Genomic DNA, 14,198 nt, shown 5'->3' on the forward strand with positions numbered 1-14,198 from the left:
CCAAAGCCTGGTGAGTGGATTTGGTAGACGGAAACTGAAAGAAGCCCGTTGTATGTATATATGTATTTGTGTGTCTGTGTTTATCCTCCACCACCACTTTGTACTTACGTCCCCGTAACTTGGTGGTTCAGCAAAAGAGACCGATACAATAAGTACTAGGCTTACAAAATAGTAAGTCCTGGGGTCGATTTGTTTGACTAAGAGCAGTGATCCAGCATGGCCGCTGTCAAAATGACTGAAACAAGTAGAAGAGCACAGCACTATTTCTACTTTATGGATTTTCACTTGTCACAGAAGGTTTTGGAATGTAACACCTGCGATAGTCAAGGGATCACTGTATAGGCAGTGGACTGTGGAAGGAGTCGGTGGTTTCTGTTCCCTAAATTACTTAATATCTGGAGAATATGTTCCAAAAAAGGTGGCGAGCTGGCAGAGACATTAGCACACTGGACAAAATACCTATCAGTATTTTGTCTGCCATTACATTCTGAGTTCAAATTCCACCGAGGTCGACTTTGCCTGTCATCCTTTTCGGGATTGATAAATTAAATACCAGTTGTGTACTGAGGTCGATCTAATCGAGGCCCCCCCCCCCCAAAAAAAAATTGGGGCCCTTGTGGCTAGAGTAGAAAAGAATATGTTCCAAAAGCAATGAGCAGAGAAAGATGGGGGCAGATAAATGTCAGAGGGAACAAAAAGAAACTTACTCCCAGATTGTATGGTGGAGCTTGAAAATATGAAGGCTGGGGAGGATAGGAGGCAAGCAAGCTTTGCTGGACGTCTATCTACTATTATTGTATATCAGTGGTTCTCAACCATCCATTTTTTAAACCTAATGACCCTAATTTATGTTACTGGACCCTCATAAACCATTCAATGTATATTTTAAAAAAAACCTTATTTTTACAATTAAACAAAGAATTGTAAAAAAAAAGATTTAAATATTTTGTGTATTGTAGACGTATACGGAATTTATTGCACTTAGATTCTAAAAGCAAAATCTTATGTGGATGCTGGTTGAGAAGCAACGGTGTACGTGAATGACGATGGCAGACAAATGAGCTGATGTAAAAAAAGTGGTTGAAGAGGAAATATGATGTGAGATGCAAGGGAGAAGACCGAGTCGGTCTGGAGGATGACCATTGGGTGAAGAAGTGGAAGGCATTCGAAGACAAAAACACAGGTGGAAGTTTGACCTCAAGAAGGAAATGACAACAATTGGTGAGATGTTGTACAACATTTGAAAACCTATTCAAACCATGGAAGAGGGAAAAAAACATACTGATAATGAATATGGAGAGAATAATGAGAAAAAGCTATCTAGAATTATGGGGGTAAAAAACAAAAAAAAATCAATGGCTACTATTTTTCTAATTATATCATCAAATATTGAAAACATTTTGTTTCTGCTTTATTCTGACCTCATCAATGGAGTATAAACTTCCTCATACTTCATACAATAACAGATGAAAGACTTAGGTGAGTTTACAAGTTGGTCAACAAGAGGAAAATAGAATTGGTCAGAGATTAACGCCAACATCATCCACATGAAAAACAATAAGATTTAAGTTAGCATTGACATTTAGAGTAGGGAGCATTGGAAAACTACATATAATTATAATGAATATTTAATTAGCTTGTTAATACGACCATAGGCTTATAATGAGGTAGATGTCAACAAGATGACTTGTGTTAAGAGTCATGACACGAAGAGTACCAAAACCAGTGGCTGAGTTCCTTTCGAGTGTTGGGCCACATAGAAGAAATGACCAAGACCTTTAGCATTATGTCGTGCTTGAGAAGAAGACCCATCAAGCTGAGCAAAATCACAGTCATGGCAGATACCGGTGTCATGCAAATGGCACCCCTTACATTCTCAGAGTGGTTGGCATTAGAAAGGGCATTCAGCCATAGAAAACTGCGCTAAATCACACTGGAGTCTGGTGCAGCCTTCCGGCTTGCCAGCCCTGGTCAAATTGTCCAACCCATGCCAGCATGGACACCGGACGTTAAATGATGATGACGATGATATTAAAATGTAAAGCTTATTTATTCACATTGTTTTCAATAAATCCTGCATTATCTCATAGCTTTGAGATTTTGATTGTGTGATTGTATACTTTTAGTATGATATTGTAGGGTAGGTGTAAGAGGCTGGATCTGACCAGTTTGAACATAAAACAGGTAGAATATTTTGGTCGGATATGGCTGGTTTAAATGCTAAAGGTTACAACACTTTCTGTCCTCCACTTTGAGATGATGAGTTTTAATGAAAAGGAGGAAGCAGAGACCTGTAATTTTGAGGACAACTAGAAGCTTCCACAAGATAATCTCCTGAAAGCTACTAACAAGATCTTTTGTAGAAGCAGTGCACCAGTGAGATGGACAGTGGTGGAATACTAAAATGGACAAACCCACAAAAACTAAAAGACAGGCCTGGGAAGGCAACAGAGAGGAATACTATATTGCTAGATGAGAAGTGTACATAGTGAAGAATTTACCAATGTCTAGCAGCAGAAGAATCAGAAGCGGTGAGCTGGCAGAAATGTTAGCACGCTGGGCGAAATGCTTAGCGGTATTTCGTCTGCCGTTACGTTCTGAGTTCAAATTCCACCGAGGTCGACTTTGCCTTTCATCCTTTCGGGGTCAATAAATTAAGTACCAGTTACGCACTGAGGTCGATGTAATCGACTTGATTCGTTTGTCTGTCCTTGTTTGTCCCCTCTATATTTAGCCCCTTGTGGGCAATAAAGAAATAAGAAGTGTGAGGTATTCTGGACTGCCAAGCAGTGGATGAGAGTGAACCAAGATGCTGGAAGAAAGAATGATAATAGCAAACCTATCCTCGGTGAGGGAAACTATGCTATCATCCAAGAGGCCTGGACATGTTATAAAAAGAGATTGTTTTATGTGGAAAGTGTGGGGAAGGAAGTGGATCTATTTGAAGTGTGACCAACAGAAGGACCAGCTCTAGACGTGACTATTAAGGGTACAATGTTGGGGAATGCTGCTGGCCCCTCAAGTATAGTATTTGAAATACTGAAATTATCTGGTGGGACAAGGTTCAAACATGTCACTCATACAAATCAATGAAGGTTATACAAGGAGCTGGTAGAGCAGAATAAGTCATCAACCTTTAACAATGTGAAAAGAGATGCTAAGAAAGACTCAGCTACAGAAATATGAAACTGATGGACCGAGTAAGGGAAGTAACAGAAAAAGTCTTAGCACCATCTCGATTAGGGAGAGAATCCACTTAGATGAGACACAGTTTGTTCCAGACTGGAGTACTACTGATGCTCTCTTCATAGTGAAGCAACAGCAGAAGTTCCTAGACAAGAGTGAGCCTCTCTTACGTCTGTCTGGAGACAGTCTTTGACAGAGTTCCACACTCTATAGTCTGGTGATTATTAAGAAAACCAGGAATTGAAGAATGACTGACGAATGTGGGTTTATAAGCTGTGCTTTATCATTCCACAAAGGTATTGTACATACAAAGTATTCACATCTACCTGTAGAATGTTGGCTAAATATTTACAGAATTGAAACAAGGTGTTTACAACTGTCTGTACATTCAGGTTGGATTATAAATCTATAAATCTATCCTATATTACAGTAAACAGTATTGAAACAAAGAGTATATGTCTATCTATCCATACATGTAGTGTTTCTTAAATACCTGTAGATTCATTCTGAAACAGAGTATATACACTTGTTTATATAAAGTGTTGGTTAAAACTCTATCGACATATCCGGTAGTACTGAATATAACATTGAAAGAAGGTGCATATATATTTATATCATCACCATCATCGTTTAACATCCGCTTTCCATGCTGGCATGGGTTGGACGGTTTGACCAAGGGCTGGTAAACCAGAAGGCTGCACCAAGCTCCAATCTGATCTGGCAAGATTTCTACAGCTGGATGCCCTTCCTAATGCCAACCATTCTGAGAGTGTAGTGGGTGCTTTTACGTGCCACCAGCACGAGGGCCAGTCATGCCGGTACTGGCAATGACCACACCCCAAAGGTTTTTTTTTTACGTACCACCTGCACAGGAGCCAGTCCGGCGGCACTGGCAACGACTACACTCAAATGTTGTTTTTCACATTCCACTGGCACATGTGCCAGTAAGGCGATGCTGGCAACGATCACGCTTGGATGGTGCTTTTAACGTTCCACTAGCACAAGTGCCAATCAGGAGGTACTGTCATCAGCCATGTCAGCAATTTTGATTTATATATATATATATATATATATATATATATATGAAGGTAATTTTATAATTTCGTTAAACCGAAAAATAAAAATAGGACTGCAGGTGGAAGTGCTCAGGTAAGGCTCAGACAAAAAGAAAATTGAAGGGTATAATGAATAAACACCCTAATTGGTAAAAAGTAACTTTATAACACTCCATTTTACCACTGAATTCTCTCATGTTCATAATATATATTTACGATCAATGATGTGATAATATGAGAGTGTTATAAAGTTAATTTTGACCAATTAGAACGTTTATTAATTATACCCTTCAATATATATACATCTGCGTGGTAAGAAGCTTGCTTTCCAACCACATGGCTCCAGGTTCAGTCTCACTGTGTGGCACCTTGAGCAAGTGTCTTCTGCTGTAGCCTCGGGCTGACCAAAGCCTTGAGAGTGGATTTGGTAAACGGAAACTGAAAGAAGCCTGTTGTATATATATATATATATATATATATATATATATGTGTGTGTGTGTGTGTGTTTGTGTGTCTGTGCTTGCCCTCACCACCATCATCGCTTGACAACTGATGGTGTGTTTACGTTCCCGTAACTTACTGGTTTGGCAAAAGGGACTGATAGAATAAGCACTAGGTTTACAAAGAATAAGTCCTGGGGTTGATTTGTTCAACTAAAGGTTGTGCTCCAGCATGGCCACAGTCGAATAACAAGCAAGTAAAAGAATAAAAGAACACATGTCTATGTATAGTCATGTATCAACTCCACAGCTGGACACCTATCCCTTTCCCTCCACACCCCTAAGCTCCCATCAACTGGCACAAAGCCACCAAACCCCTCACTAAGTCTCCCTCCTCCCAATTGACGAGGTGGGGGGGGGGGACTTTGTCTTGCAAGTTACTCAGTGACCCTGTTGGTGTGGGTGCCTTGTAAAAAGCACTCAGCACACTTCGTAAAGTGGTTGGAAAGTGTTAAGAAGGGCATCCATCTGTAGAGACCACATCAAAGTAGATAACGGAGCCTGAGGTGGTTCCCAGCCTTACTAGTTCCTGGGACATTAAATGATGATGATGATGATGATATATGTAACACAGCAGATTCCTCTGCGATTTAAAAACAACCAATGAAATACACAACCCAAACAAATTATAGCAAAATATTCATTAAATAAAACAAATAAGAAAAACAACAACAATTGAAAATTGTAATTAATGTTTCTAAACTTTTTATAGCAACAAATCACCTGTATTTTCCATACCACAACATTGTGTATTTGGATAGATTTGCTTGACAACCATAAATGTTATTTTTCACACAATATTCGAAACTAAAAGGATTCACATTTCTTTCTTCTTTTTCGATTTCTTGTTGTCTTTCTTCTTCCAACATTTGTTTGGAAACGGCTCTGGCTGGGAATGGCATCAGATGTGCCAAATTGGACAGAAAGCCTTTGACGTCTGAAAACTCGCACTTGCCACCAACTTCGATGATGATACGCCCGGTACGCACCGGGCAAACGTAATGGGATATCGAGCCCTTGCCACCCCCCATACGATGGCCCTGTCCCTTTTTGGTCATTGGTTTCCATGGAGGATCAATCCGCCACACAGCAAACATTCGACTTTCATCAAATTTCCGGAGAATGCCCAGTCGCAACACTTCGTAATGACCCCATTTCATTCGGCCACCAGTCAATGCCTGGACACAACAGAAAGCAATTAAAAATACATCCTCAACAGAAAGAAAAAAAAAAAAAAGGGTAGGTAGGGGTAATTTATTTATATCTAAATAGTTCATTATTGAAATCTTAAACCTTTAGCATTCAGATTACTGTCAAATGTAATCCTGATTTATTCCCATTGGTTTGAATTAATCCTGCATTATCTCATAGCTTTGAGATTTTGATGATGTGATTATTATTATTAGAATGACATTGCAGGGTAGGTGTAAGAGGCCAGATCTGGCTGGTTTGAACATTAAAGAAGTAGAATATTTGGACCCTGAATATGATGGGTTTAAATGCTAAAGGGATACATATATATGTATAACCCTTTAGTATTCACATTACTTACTTAAATCCAATGCTTATTTATTCACACTGTCTTAAATTAATCATGTATTTACATTATTTACATTTGATGGATATTTGTCCTCATCTTGTTTGTTGTTAACACAATGCTTCGGCTGATATACCCTCCAGCCTTCATCAAGTGTCTTGGGGAAATTTCGAACTTGGGCTCTCATTCCTAAGGTATTTTTCGATGTTATTATTATTATTCAGGTCACTGCCTGGAATCGAACTCAGAATCTTGGGGTTAGTAGCCCATGCTCTTAACCACTACAGTATACTGCAATAGTTAACATGAGAGAACCTTTTGTATGCACTTGTGTTTATATTGCTGCTAGGAGATAATCATCTGCTACACCCGATTATTTTTCACCAGCATTAAACACACAAGTGCTTTTGTGCACTCCAATTCCATATTAGAAGTTCTCTCATGCTAACTATTGCAGTATTCTGTGTTCTATCACAACACTCTCTTTTAAGTGCGGATAAATATTACCTTTTGGTATTATTATTGCTTCTGCCACCAATTAATTTTTTATGTATTATATTCAGCTTAAATATATTTAAAGCAGGAATATAGCTAGAAAAATGAATATTTATACTTAAGCATTATAGGATCTTTTTTAAAACGGGGGCCACATTTTTCATTAATGTTTTACGTAGTGTTTTTGGTACGGAAAGACTTTCAAACTTCGTATACTTATCTATTTTGTGTTATAGAACAGAAAAATATTTTTGTATTCGAATTTATTTCTTGTAAAAAATTGCCTTATTTCGATAATTTCAACCAATCACTGACAAGTATTCAGTTGTTTACATTTACTCCTTTGGCTGATTAAGCGATGTAAAGCGTATTTAATCTCCATACCTTCGTTTTATTTGCTTTTTTCATTTTAAATTTGCTTTAACCCTAACCCTAACCGTAGGGTTAGGGTTAGGGTTAATTGTTTCAGAATCGTTTGTTTATGTAGTCGGCATTTAATGTATATCGGCTGAATGGACGTCAGTGATTGGTTGAAATTACAGAAATACGACAACTTTAACATGGAATAATTTATGGATTTCTTTTTTTTTAAAGAAGACTAAGAGAAAAAGATCCGCATTATATTTTGCTAATGACAATAACTATAGATAAATAAATAAACAAATGAATAAATACAAGAAGTTTGAAATAAAACAAAAGCTTACCTGAATGCCGAAGTCGCAGTACTGGAGTTTATTATGAACCAATTCTGGTCCTCTCATTAAATAGTTGCGTCTTGGCATCTTTGGTGGACGTTGGTTCGATGGCATCTGAGGGACCTTTTCTACCGTCTTTAATCTTCTTCTTTCCGGTAATATAATGTCTGCAATAATAGCAACAACATACATGTTTATTATGAATAACACACATCTTGATTTGGGATTCTCTGATACGTCTTAAAACCTTACAATACCTTGTTACAAAATGTTACAATACGGCTTCAACAGTGGCTAATTTACTATCATAACAACAATATATCATCATCATCATCGTTTAACGTCCGCTTTCCATGCTAGCATGGGTTGGACGATTTGACTGAGGACTGGTGAAACTGGATGGCAACACCAGGCTCCAATCTAATTTGGCAGAGTTTCTACAGCTGGATGCCCTTCCTAACGCCAACCACTCAGAGAGTGTAGTGGGTGCTTTTACGTGTCACCTGCTTTATTTCATTTTGTGTATGTATATATATATAGTTCAAATTTACAGAAAACAAAAGATGAAGACAAGTGAGGGAACAACAAACAGGTGTATTGGTTTGACGCTCAGGAAGAATGGAAAAGTATATGTAAGTACACACACACACATTCACCATCATTTTAACATTCACATTGCCGTCTTTGCTGTGTCAGATGGAATTTGTTGAGGCAGTTTTTCCTACGGATGGATGCCTTTCCTGTCACCAACCCTTACGTGTTTCCAAGCTAGGCAATATTTTCCCATGACCAGACATGTTCTCACAGAACATTGCAAAGGAACAACACTGCTTGTATGACAGTGGTACTCATTTACAGTGATAAGACAATGTGTCTATGGTTGAAAGAGACTAAGAAGCACAATTGTACTCCTTCTGAGTTAGTTAATCGCTGTGAGTGCACAATGACATAACAGGTAATCAATGCTACAGAAGTAACAAAGGGACTGAACCCAGGCAGGGGTAAGTGACAGGAAAGGCATCCAGTTGTAGTCCAATGCCCCAATAACAGATTAGGCGAACCCATGCAAGCATGTAAAACGAATGAACAAACAAATTAAAAGATGGACAGACAGACAGATAATCTCACTTACTGCTATAATCTGGTGGATGAGGGAAATCTCTTAGACCAGCAGCAGGAATAAACATCAGAGCTGCAAAGAAAAACAAGAGAAACTACTTACAGGTGATGTATGGTACAAAAAAATATTTTGTTGTGTGTATATATATATATATATACATATACACACATACCTACACAGAATATTTAATATCTTTTTTGGTTATATACTATATATTTAATATGTTGTCTATGAATCGGTGAACTTTTAATAAAGGGCCATTGTTGTTATTGTACCTTATATAAGACATCCCTTATAGGCAGCCCCTTAAAAAAAATCCAAGTTTTTTTTTTTGTCTCCTCCCACCCCCCCCAAAAAGTCAGGTGTTTTTGATGCAGCCTCCGCAAAAAATCGTGGATTTTTTGGTGCAGCGCCCTAAAAAAATCCAGGTATTTTTAGTGCAACCCACTAAAAAATCCCGGTTGATTTTGTGTGGCCCCATAAAAAAATGGATGTTGAAAAAGTTGAGAACCACTGATTTAGATTATTTGAAAACATGAAAAGTGTATTTGAGAAAGAGGATGGTCTCAGGTGGGTTGATGTTAACAATAAAGATTTAAATGAAGTGAGCATATTCAGCAAAACGTAGAAATTTCCCTGACTGACCTACAAACTTCTAATAACTTTACTTCTACCAAGACAGAGGTGAACTGAGTGGATAAGGTATCAGACTACTTATTCAGAGATCAGGAGTTCATATCCAAAGCAGGGACTTTATCAGCAATAGTCCACAACACTTAATTCTACATTACCATCAAAAGGTGCATGGATGAGCAGTTAAGGTGCTGGACTTATGATCATAAGATTGTGGTTTTGATCCTTAGACCAAGCAATGTGTTATGTTCTTGAGACAAACACTTAGTTTCATGTTGCTCCAGTCTACTTGGTAAAAATGAGTAACCCTGTGACAGACTGGCACCCTGTCCTGGAAAGAATATATATGCCAAGAAAACCAGGAAACCAGCCTTATGTGCCGTACAGAAGAATGTGGATTAACCATCGAGAACAGGTACTTGTAACTGGAGAGATTTCTGGACACAGTACTGGCCCTTTATCCCTTTAGCAATTAAATCTAATGCTTATTTATTCACATTGTTTAAATTAATCTTGCATTATCTCGTAGCTTTGAGATTATGACGATGTGATTGTTTTAGAATAACATTGTAGGGTTGGTGTGAGACGTCAGATCTGGCCGGTTTGAACATAAAACAGAATATGGATATGGCTGGTCTAAATTGCTAGAGTTAAAGGACCTGGAAGTGCCAATGGAGGTGTATAACCTTGTAGAAATATTTGGACTATCTTTCTGGTTCCCTCTTTGATACAGTGCATAGAAAGGGTTTAGTTTGCCCTCAGTGGTAGCCATAATGGCTGCTCCCTTCTTTAAACATAACATACTTTCAACTAAAGCAAATACGTATATGGTGGCAACACTTTGTGGTCCGTTCTAAAATATTGTGTTTATTGTTTATAATATACTATGAAACGACAGTTAAGTCAGTTTAATTAGCCTTAGTAATTACAAGTTCCTTGATTGGCTTATAAAGTATTGTTTGATCTACACACGTAGAATCTGCGAATGTTCTCAAAAATTCTAAGTGTGTTGTGTCATGCCAATAAAACACATCATAAAACGGTTATTGACTCAGTTTAAATCAATCTAAGTTGTTATTTATGTAAAATGATAATTTATTATAGATTTGGTGAATGCAGTTATGTCGTTTCTGCGTAGTACTTTCCATTTTGTACTGGAGATCGTAGTTTACATATAAGATTTGACAACTTCAAAATATTTTAAATGTAGATTTTTTTTGCAAAGAACTTCCAAATGCAAAGTGCTGCCTGTTGAAAGCTCTGCGTACTGGATTCTAGCAAGCTTATGGGGACATTACGAAAGAGTGTGTTCAATCTATTTTAGTAGTGAATCTACAAGAAACAAGAAACACAGCACGTAACTCTTAAAAAGACGAGTCTGATTTATCAACAGTACAAAGCCCGGAACTGGCAGTTTCTCCAAGTTCCTGCTACTATGTTTGTAGACAGAAGGAAACCATTTAAAACACCGACAAAATGGTTCTGTGATAGCAGCCCACATGTCAGGCATTATACATGTTCCAAGATGGAACAAGTATATAATGGAATTCATTTCGTAGAGATTAGATTCCATGTGCTTTATTGCTTCCATGTTAAACCCAGCATCCAAAATCCAGTATCCGGTCCTGGGATTCCACACTGATGATTTCTTTGGAAAATTTGGGCAACGAAAGAATGCCAAAGTTTGTTAGCCATCTCTCACAACGATATTTCTGTGTCCACCAAGTTTATATATGACCAGCCAACTGCGACAGTTTCAATACAATCCTAACCACATCGATGTCCTAAGACGGAATGACCTTCAGCTTACAATAAAAAAATGACTATGCACAGAAACAAAAAGGTAACAATACAATTTAAAATTTAACAGAGCTTACCACCGTTGTTTTTGGTTGACGTCTGATGCCATTTGAATGCTCCTCGCTGGAAGAGAAAAGAAATACAAGACCGAGACATGACGAGGAGGAATTTCACAAAGCAACAAAGATCGCCATGGATGACATCTCCTTTCCTCTAGCGGCCAAACGAAGAACTAAATATTTGTCGACCGAAGGGACAAAACTCTTACCTTCCTAAAGAGTAAACTGAGTTACTTCCCTTGAAATCTATTTATTTTCATTGTGAATAATAATTACACACGTAACACATATGTATACACACACACACACACACACACACACATATATATATATATATATATATATATATATATATATATATATATATATATATATATATATATATATATATATATATATTTATATATATATTTATATTTATATATATATATATATATACTGCAAAATCACATTAAAATCCAAATCCAAAACCGAAGAAAACTCTAAAAATAAAGAGGAAGGAGAAAGAAAAAGTGAAAAACATCAATTTATATATTTATTTATTTGTTGTGCTTTTTCTTTATTTCTTTTATCATTTTATCTTTTACGTGTTTCAGTCAGTGGACTGTGGCCATGCTGGGGCACCGCCTTGAAGGGGTTTACTCGAACAAATCGACCCTAGAGCTTATTTTTTAAAGCCTGGTGCTCATTCTACCGATCTCTTGCCGAACCGTTAAGTTACAAGGACGCAAACAAACCAGCCTTGATTGTCAAACAGTGGTGCGGACGGACACACAGACACGATGGGCTTCTTTCCTCTCACAAGTATTTGTCGGCCTAAGGCTATAGTAGGATACACTTTGCTCAAGGTGCTGAGCAGTGGGACTGAAACCACTATCACGTAGTTTGGAAGTGAACTTATTTATTTATTTAAAGTTTTTCAGGGTTATTCAGTGCGACTTAGAAATTGGAAAACGAAACATTTGTCTCTGTGAAGTGTTTAAAACTAGTGGACCTTGTGTGAAAACTATTTAACTGATTCTTAGGTCTTAACGAAGAAATCTGTTGTTTATCCTTCATGGAACAGATCTCTGATCAAAGACGAACCAGTCTCGTTCATCTCATAGACTGTTTTACATAATAGTACTCAGCTATATACCCCACTTCCACTTTAAACCAAGAAATCAATATATATGTGTGTGTGTGTGTGTGCGTGCGTGCGCGCATGGCTGAGTGGTTAAAACGTCGGGCTCCCAATCATAGGGTGGTGCGTTCGAATCCCTGACCGGGCTGTGTTGTGTTCTTGAGCAAGACACTTTATTTCACGTTGCTCCAGTTCACTCAACTGTAGAAATGAGTTGCGACGTCACTGGTGCCAAGCTGTATCGGACCCTTTGCCTTTCCCTTGGATAACATCAGTGGCGTGGAGAGGGGAGGCTGGTATGCATGGGCGACTGCTGGTCTTCCATAAAACAACCTTGCCTGGGCTTGTGCCTCCTCGGAGAACTTTCTAGGTACAATCCCATGGCCATTTATGACCGAAAGAGGTCTTTACTCATATATGTGTGTGTGCGTGTGCAGGTGCAACACGGTCTTTCTGGACACCATTAGTCCGGAACCTCTTATTATCTACACTAATGTACAGGTACGAGTATTTCGTTTAATTATGTAAGTAAATTTAATATTTGCTTAATTTAGAATGTATTAGCCAAAGTAGCCCATTCCTTGTTCGGAAGATTCGGTAATCTGGAAACTCTTTGGAACTAAAACATCAGGAAAATTGATTTTGTGCTTCTCTTTGAAGATTTCATGCAATGAGAGTTTCTCTCACTGAAACGAAATTTGTTTCCTGTTTCAGTTTCCAGTTTTTATTTTATTTTATTTTATTCAGTTCACTAAGTTAAACTGACACCTATCGAGTGTTTTCGCAAGAGCAGATAACTACCACTGTTCTATCAACCGGTGTCATAGTTACCGAAGGTGCTTTTTCTGTGAGGAATCTTTAAATTCTACATCTTATGTTTTCCAGTTATTCGTTCACTGTTCTGATCTTTAAAAAAATAGACATTTTAAATTTCTTGTTATGCTCATGTAATGCTGTAATTATATATATGTATATATATTTTCTTACAATATTGTTTTCGTTTTTCTTACAATCGTTTTAATTTCCCAGTCATTTTCTGATTACTAAACAATGGCTGACTGACATAGTTCGACATAATTTTTTATCTAAATTTAGTTTCGTAAATCTCTAGTGGCGGGGTTCAGTGGGCGTCAGTCCTCATTGAGCACATTTGAGATCAAAGTCATATCAACCATGACCACGTCGTCTTAGAGCTACTTTTAGGACCACATTATTATGCAACGTGTCCTTTCCATATTTAAGGCGGTAAGGTGAGATTTGGTTGCTATTTCTAGCAGATTGAGCGACCACATAGTGCCATCGTTGGGTGATCTTTTGACTATAACGTACTACTTTCACTTTCTCTCTCACATTGTAGCTGGTGTTAGTTTGACACCTGCAGAAGTGTTTACGTTTTGCTTGAATCAGCTTGTTTGTCATAAGGGCTATTTGGCAGGTTTAATTAAGATTTATAACTTGTATTTTAGTTGTTGTTTTTTCTTTTGTATTCTTTCCTTTTTTTGTTGAAGAATTATTTTCCTGTGCGTTACCATTGTTCATGTTTGTGGTGTTACGCAAGAACTAATTAGAAAAGAAAAGGAAAAATCGCAGAAATTTAACAATAACCAGAACATGACAACAAATAATTCTTAATTGCTATCCCAAATATTCTGTATGACAAACAACATGGCTGTAACATCATCATCATCATTTAACGTCTGTTGTCCATGCTGGCATGGGTTGGACGGCTTGACCAGGGCTGGTAAGCTGGAAGGCTACACCAGACCCCAGTCTGATTTGGCATGGGTTTCTACAGCTGGATACTCTGCCTAATACCAACCACTTTGTGAGTGTAATGGGTGCTTTTACATGCCATTGTCACAGGTGCCATTTATGTGATGCTGGTATCTGCCATGACTTCGATTTTGCTCGACTTGATGGGTCTTCTTCTCAAGCACAACATAATGCCAAAGGTCTCGGCCATTGTCTCCGTGAAGTCCAACAATTGAAAGGAAC

General features: G+C 37.8%; 1 protein-coding gene across 1 annotated transcript; it reads right to left on the reverse strand.

Annotated features, from left to right (window-relative positions):
• Positions 1 to 5,416: 5,416 nt before the first annotated feature.
• LOC106879710 (large ribosomal subunit protein uL16m) lies at positions 5,417 to 11,271 on the reverse strand. Its single transcript, XM_014929387.3, has 4 exons — positions 11,099 to 11,271; positions 8,601 to 8,660; positions 7,478 to 7,635; positions 5,417 to 5,919 (listed from the first exon to the last, which is right to left on the reverse strand). The coding sequence occupies exons 1-4, from the start codon at positions 11,175 to 11,177 to the stop codon at positions 5,461 to 5,463; spliced, it is 756 nt and encodes a 251-aa protein (XP_014784873.1). The 5' UTR covers positions 11,178 to 11,271; the 3' UTR covers positions 5,417 to 5,460.
• Positions 11,272 to 14,198: the final 2,927 nt, after the last annotated feature.

Source organism: Octopus bimaculoides, chromosome 26 (genome assembly GCF_046866305.1).
Source record: "Octopus bimaculoides isolate indiv1 chromosome 26, ASM4686630v1, whole genome shotgun sequence".
In the NCBI taxonomy this organism is placed as follows: Eukaryota; Metazoa; Mollusca; class Cephalopoda; order Octopoda; family Octopodidae; genus Octopus; species Octopus bimaculoides.

Coding starts and splice junctions, on each gene's coding strand:
- LOC106879710 (XM_014929387.3), bottom strand. CDS start 11,177: ATGTCTCGGTCTTGTATTTCTTTTCTCTTCCAGCGAGGAGCATTCAAA. Junction 7,636..8,600: donor TCATCCACCAGATTATAGCA/GTAAGTGAGATT, acceptor CTATTATTGCAG/ACATTATATTACCGGAAAGA. Junction 5,920..7,477: donor ACTGCGACTTCGGCATTCAG/GTAAGCTTTTGT, acceptor TGTTGTGTCCAG/GCATTGACTGGTGGCCGAAT.